A 7,500-nucleotide genomic window follows, 5' to 3' on the forward strand; every position below is an offset into this window, starting at 1 on the left:
CACACAGTGCCACACACACACAAACACACACACACACACACACACACACACACACACAGCGCCATTATACTGCTCACCGCTGCTCCTCAGCGTGAAAAATGTCCACCCCAGACTCCCACTGGAGATCGCAGCGAGAGAGGTAGAGAGAGAGAGAGAGAAAGAGAAGAACAGGAAAAGAGGGGGGGGAGGAAGAGAGAGACGGAGGGAGGGAGGTGGGGAGCAGAGAGAGAAGGAGAGGGGAAAAAACAGTGGTGTGAGCAGTTAGACAAAGCTACTTGGGGAGGAAAAAAGTTACCTCTCTCTCTGCTCCTCTCTTTCTTCCCTCTCTTTTTCCCTCTAATCCCTTACTCTCTCTCTCTCTCTTTCTCACCTCTCTCTCTCTCTCTCTCTGTTCAGGACGGGCTCCAGTGAGGTTGTACAACTCAGCCCTGCTGGTTTCCATGTAGTGCCTCTCTCTCTCTCTCCCTCTCTCTCTCTCTCTCTCTCTCTCTCTCTCTCTCTCTCTCTCTCTCTCTCGACAGCTGCACGGCATTACTGTTGTGTTGCTCCCCTTGAATGTCAGGTGTGTTTTATGGCCTTTTAGATCAATTAAAGACGACCCAAGGCTTTTTCCATGACAAACACCACGAAGGGAAAGAATGACTTCAGCCGGCACTCACGCACAAGTACAGCAGACCTGAGAGCGGGCGCCCAATTCTGGTGGATTATTTTACACAAACTTCGCTATGTAAATGCACACACCATGTGCAACTCATTTACAACCAAAATTATTATGAAGGGGGGGGGGGGGGGGGGAGAGAAAGATCCGTTACATTTGGATTCATGTGAATGTATATAAAACAGAGGAGTTCCATTTTTCTCTCAGACTGAGGCAGACTTTTCCAAGAACAGAGAGCTGAGGTGTCATAGCCCAGTGACTCCTGAGGCGGTGACCTCAATGGAACCAGCGAAAATAAACTGCCCAAACAAAGACGAGAAACGTGCACCATCCTTAAACAAAACGCCTCCACACACGTGTGTGTAGTGTATATGTGCGCTGTATGTGTGTGTATGTGTGTGTGTGTGTGCATACTATGTGTGTGTCTGTGTATGTGTGTGTGTGTGTGTGTATGTGTACTGTATACAGTAGTGTCTGTGTGTGTGTACTGTATGTGTGCACTGTATGTGTGTGTATGTGTGTGTGTGTGTGTGCATACTATGCGTGTGTCTGTGTCTAGGTGTGTGTGTGTGTATGTGTACTGTATAGGTGTCTGTGTGTGTGAGAGAGAAAGAGTGTGTGCCTGTGTGTGTCTGTATGTATGCATGGGCTAAATCTAGCACTGTGTTTGGGACTTGGGATAGGGCTGTTAGCCGCTGTTAGCCTTTAGCGGTCCAGTCTCTGTGGACCTGTGGGACGTGTGTGTGTGTGTGTGTGTGTGTGTGTGTGTCTTGTCCTGCTGTCAGTGCTGAAGTGAGAGGGATGGACTCTGAATGAGGCGACGATGGCGCAGTGCTGACTCACGCAGGTCCGGCCCGGTGGCAGTGGCGGGGGGCGGGCCCCCAGGGGGTCGCGGGCGCAGGGCGCGGGGTGGGGGGGGTGGGGTGGGGTGGTTCTGTGGGTGTGATGGCGGCGTCGGCAGCGGAGTTGGATCCAGCAGCAGGAGCGGCGGTCCTGGCGGAGGCGAGACGCAGCGTGGGCAGAGATAATGATCCGTGGCCCTGACCCTGACGCCCGCGCCTCCCGGGTCACCCCCGACTCGGCTCCGCTCCACTCCCGCTGGTGCGCGTGATGCCCGAAGAATTTTAATACAATCCAGAGATCAGCTGGCCTCTGCTCTTCCACCCCTCCTCCTCCTCCTCCTCACCTCTTCATCTCTCTCTCTCTCTCTCTCTCTCTCTCTCTCTCTCTCTCTCCGTCCTTTCCTCTCCCTAATCTCTTCTCCAGTCACTTGTTCTTGAATGAGAAAGTATTACTTTAATATAGTATTATATATAACCACAATGCAACAATTAATGCTACAATTAATAATGCTACAATGTTCATCTCAAAATGTATTACTAGCGCTGAAGCCTGTTGTGCATATTCACACATCAAATAGCGGATACTCTGAACTCCTTCCTGTCACCTTTCTCAACTCCCTCTTTCTTCTCTCTCTCTCTTCTCATCACGTCTCCCCTCCTCTGTCTCTCCAAAACATACACACACACACACACACACACACACAGCTGTGTCTCCTCTCACAGGGTTACGATTAGAAGGAGTTGTGAGACGGAGTCGGAGAAGTGGGCATGGCAACATTCCCGTGCGGCCCAAACCGCCACAGATAATGAGCGTCAGAGCGGAGGGCCCTCCATGCGCTCATGGAACATTAGCCACTTAAGACAGCAGCGAAGCGGCACGCCACGCACTTACTGGAAGCCTCCAAAAAAAGCTCCGCCACGCTAATGAGAAACATTGCGTCCGAAAGAATTTTAAGACGCCGCCGCGCGGCTCGTTCATACGGTATTAAAGACAGGCCTCGCCTGCAACCAAGATCAACTGCGGCCCTTCAGTTATCACAACAGCTAATGAAGCTAATTAAGCTTTTTTTAAAAGCCGCTCCGAGCCAGCGGTGCGTTTTATGACAGGAAAAAATGTTGATTTTAGGATTTTTTGCCTTCGTATAAAAAGAACTGCGGGAAGAAAAGAGAAGGAGGTTTGCAGTGGAGCGAATATGGGCGTTATCAGGCCAGACAGCCTGTAAATGGGCAGTACACACACACATACACTCAGACACACACACACACGCACACACACACAGTCGTCTTTAACAGAGCCGCGCTGCTGTGAAACACTCCGATCTGGTTACATGTCCTCGCTGCATGGAGGCACCTCTCGTAAAGACGGCTGTGTGTGTGTGTGTGTGCGTGTGTGTGTGTACTGTACTCAGTTTCAAAGCAGACAGACACAGACCCGCGCTGACCACATCTTCCTCTTGGTGCTGAGTGAGAGAATCCAGTCATCCAACACACACACATACACACACGCATGCATGCTCCCTCAGTCACACACACACACACACACACACACACACACACACACACACACACGCGCACACACACACACATCCAAGTCAAAACCAATGTAACAGGAATTCATGTACACAGACACAGCTCCCTGTGGCCACAGTGAGATACACACAACAGATGCCCTTAAACTAAACACACACATACACACACACACACACACACGCCAATCTTACACTGCACAACCCCACACACACACACAGAGACAGCAACCCACCCAAGGGTCCCTGTTGATTCTCTTTCTCACTGTTGTTTTTAGCCCGTTATTGCTCTCTGAGCTCTGTGTCTGTGTGTGTGTGAAGAGGAGGAGGGGGGTCAGATGAGAAGAGCGTGTGTTTTCTCTGAAGTCAAACTGCTGAGCAGACAATAGGGTGTGTGTGTGTGTGTGTGTGTGTGTGTGTGTGTGTGTGTGTACATGCATACTATATACATTTGTGTGCAAGTGTGTGTATGTATAAGTATACTGGATTTGTCTGATTATGCTGTGTGTATAGGTAGGTATGTGTCTGTTTGTGTGTGTGTGTGTGTGTGTGTGTGTGTGTGTGTGTGTGTGTGTGTGTGTGTGTTTCATGGCTGTGTCTGTGTCAGTACAGTGCTCTGGCAGAGGTAAAGGCTTCTCCCAGCCCTGTCAGCTCCGCTTTATGCCGGAGCGCCATTTCCCTTACACACACACACACACACACACACACACACACACACACACACACACACACACACACACACACACACACACACACAGACTCCGTCAGCTCGCCTAGTTCAAAGAGGGCCTAGCTGCAGGTCTTTGTCGAAAGCCCAGTTGGATATCTTTTATGTTGGAGATGTAGGATTTCTTGGGATGACTTTGATTAGTTATTTATTTCACTTCTCCTGTGTGATAGTGCCAATATTTTACACCAAACTGCTCGGACCGCTCTGAAATTCATGTTACTTTATTGTAGCGCTTTCGCCTTTGAAATTTATTTCTCTGCAAAAAAAAAAAGAAAAAGTCAGGCAAGCAGGCACAGATTTTTCTGAAGTTTCTCTTTTTTTCTCTTTCTCTCCTCATCCCCCTCTTCTCTCTCTCCCTCTCTCCTCTCCCCATCCAGCCCCCCAGCACATGTTCCCGACGTTCCACACCCCCATTCCCATCGACATGCGCCACCACGAGGGCCGCTACCACTACGAGCCTCATGCGCTCCACGCCATGCACGGGTAAGTTTGCCTCTCCTTCCAAACGCTCTTCTCTTACGGCCACTGAGGCTACACAAGCAGCCTTTATGTCACACTTAACAACCAGTACATTCACAGAGGACAGCAGTCCATGTCGAGTGTGTGAGAGTGTGTGAGAGAGGAAAGACGATGTAACAAGAAAGACTACGCTGAGCTGAGCTACAGTAGATGCACACTGCATGGGCCTTGACTTCACCACTTTTGCGTTTCAACTGAGAACAGGCCGCTGCTATTGGATATTTTCAGACTTTCATTCTAATATCAACAAAGTTAAATGAAACGAAAAAGAAAAGATGCCCTTGGGATGTGTATATTTTCGTGTGAGCCAGCTGAGAGCAGTGTTTGGAGTGCAGCCGAACCAAACGCTTCATTTTCATCAAACCGTCCGCCAGCTCCTCACTAAAGACAGGTGAAGCGCATTTCTCGCCTAATGAAAACTCAATGTCAGTAAAAAAAAGGGGCGAATGTTAACATTTCTTTTCTCATCTCCTGTCCTCTTTACTCCCTTTCTTTTTTATTATATTTGGGCTAAGCTTTGGTGATTTGGCTCAAATCAGCCGCAAGGCCAACAAGGCCAACAGCCATACTCTTTCAATTAGCTCCACTCTACAATAAGACATCAATCATATGTGTGTGTGTGTGTGTGTGTGTGTGTGTGTGTGTGTGTGTGTGTGTGTGTGTGTGTGTGTGTGTGTGTGTGTGTGTGTATGAAAGGGTGCAACGAATGCAGGCCTTCTTTCTCTTTCACTGGAAACACCCAGCTACATGCTGTATCCTAACCTGCCACCGAGACGTCAATCTGTCATAGTCACACACACTGCCCTCAGGCCTTCCACATAATAAATGGCTTATTTTGTGCGTACCATATCTGTGTTTAACACGGATTAATTCTCTATATTTTTTTTTAAATCCTTAGTGGTAAATTGTTAAGTCTAGAAATGTTTCTTCAGGCTTTCTGTATTTTATGTTTCTGAGGCTTCTGTATTTTTTCATCAAGTTTTAACTTTTCTCTCTTTTCTTCTCTCTCTCTCTCTCTTTTTCTTTCCGCATCTTCGAAAGAGAAAGTGTGTCGGCTCGGGGGGTAGGTTTATCTTGAAAAGCGGGCTAGTGAATAAATCAATAGAATTCAGGATGTAGTTGCTCTTACATTTAAATTCACAGATTTGATGGTGATGCATACTCTACGGTGTGCCTGGCTGCAGCCCAGCCATTCATCACACGGAGGCGCGGCGAGCGGGGAGGGGGGGGGGGGGGGGGGGGGGGGGCCTGTCTCCCGGCATGGCCACCTTGATTAATGTGATTTGATCTTGACAGTGCAACCCTAATTCATCAAGGCCTTGATCGGGCTGTCTTTGCCTCGCGCTGCAGCCAAATTCATCTAATTACGGCAACATTGCGCAGCAAATTAACTGTGCTGTCATTTGTCGCTGGCGCTGCGGCTTCGTTCTGCTCTCCTGGCAGCGGGTCGGGGGTCAGCGACGTGAGTGTCTAACATGACATCCCCATACATTGCTCTCCATCATTGTTTGCATATAAGTGTAATGAGGGTGCTGCTTATTTTGTCAAGGCTGACACAGTGCAGACTGGAAGATGCCCGTTGAGGATCCACCTCCGGCAGCTCTGCTACGCTACACTCTGCTCTTCTGTAGTCTGCTTTGGACATCTTTATTTCATTTCTGGCATTCGGTGGCGCTGTGGAATGACAGCAGTCCCATAATGCACTGGAGCGTCCCATCAGAGAGCATGCTGGGGGAAAAAAGGCCTGTGTGTGAGAGAACACCTACTCTAGTGAAGATGAGGGGACATGAGAATAAGCAGAGGGTAGGGGGGAGAGAGAGAGAGAGAGGGAGGGGTAGAGAGAGAGGGCAAGGGAAGGGGGGAAGAGAGCATGGAGAGAGAGAAAGAGAGAATGAGGGATAGAGAGAGAGAGAGAGAGAGAGAGACAGAGTTGGGAAGTGAAGGAGCTAGAGGTGTGAATAGACAAAGGAGGAAAGAGAGATGAGGAGAGAGGGATGAGTGATGCAGAGAAAGAGAGGGAGAGGGAGAGAGAAAGAGAAGGCAAGGAAGGGAGAGAGAGCATGGAGAGAGAGAATGAGGGATAGAGAGAAACAGAGAGAGGGAGATGGGGAAGAGAGGATGATGTAAGGTAAAGAGAGAGGGAAAGAGGATGCTGCTAATGAAGAGCAGTCTAAACACTAGTTCTGTGCAGCCACAAAACACTCAGCGCTCCAGGACACGTCTCACAGGATGAGAGTGTGTTTGAGTGTGTGTGCTGAAAGTGGACACACAGAAGGCTGAAAGAGGGACTCCTCACACCTCACCACTCACCTTTGCTTGAATCTGCACCTCTACTCTGTGCTCTATTTTAAAGTGCCATTGGATTTGGGTTGAAACATTTGGAAATACACAAAATACACTAATTATTACCTAATTAATACAAAATACACTAATGATTACCTTAACGAAATACACTAATTAGTGTGTGCTTCACCTCATTGTGTGTTCACTGTGTGCTGTGTGTGTTTCACTAATTCACAGATTGGGATAAATGCAGAGACCAAGTTTCCCACACAGGATCAAAAGAGTATATATGAAGAGTTCAGATGCAAAACCCTCCAAATCCGTCTGACCACTTTTCTTTTAAATGAGCATTTAAATTCAGGCTCCTATAGGTTTTTGCCTATAAATCGATATTTCAGACCAGGAAGATAGTGGTATTTAGTGGGTTTTGTAGTAAAATTATTTGATTAACGTATACTATGTGTGGAGAGCATCCACTCTCCATCTTTATCTCATTTTTGACGTAGGTGGCATTTAGAGGCTTTTGCATCTGAACCCTTCATATACTTACTTACTTATACTTATAATTAATTAATTATTTACCTTAACAAAACACACTAATTATTACCTTAACGAAATGATGTTTCAAAGAGTGGCAAAAGAACTAAAGTTGTTTATGGGTTCATCTTAAGGATATCAACAACATTTGCTTCAACGAATATCTTCCACTGAAACCCGTTACAGTTGCTGAACTAGTTTAACTTCCTGTGACGTGCTTTCTTTTAGAAGTTTTTATATACATTCTTCACATTCCAAACAAGCAGACCTACACATTACTTATGTTTGTTTGGGTCTGTATCTGTGTCTCATCTACACACAAAACAAAGGCAGATAGAGTTTCCAGCTAATCAATCTAAGCTATGTTCGCCGCCAACATCAGAATACTTTGATTATAAATAAACC

At 47.3% G+C, this 7,500-nt stretch overlaps 1 protein-coding gene across 1 annotated transcript in view; it reads left to right on the forward strand.

Moving 5' to 3' along the window:
• LOC121698888 (zinc finger protein GLI2-like) overlaps positions 1 to 7,500 on the forward strand; it is a 94,470-nt gene that overhangs the window by 52,220 nt on the left and 34,750 nt on the right. The window contains exon 3 of the mRNA XM_042081387.1: positions 4,134 to 4,239. Coding sequence (XP_041937321.1) covers positions 4,134 to 4,239 — 106 coding nt within the window. The remainder of the gene's footprint in view (positions 1 to 4,133; positions 4,240 to 7,500) is intronic.

Source organism: Alosa sapidissima, chromosome 23 (assembly GCF_018492685.1).
Source record: "Alosa sapidissima isolate fAloSap1 chromosome 23, fAloSap1.pri, whole genome shotgun sequence".
NCBI classification, from domain to species: Eukaryota; Metazoa; Chordata; class Actinopteri; order Clupeiformes; family Clupeidae; genus Alosa; species Alosa sapidissima.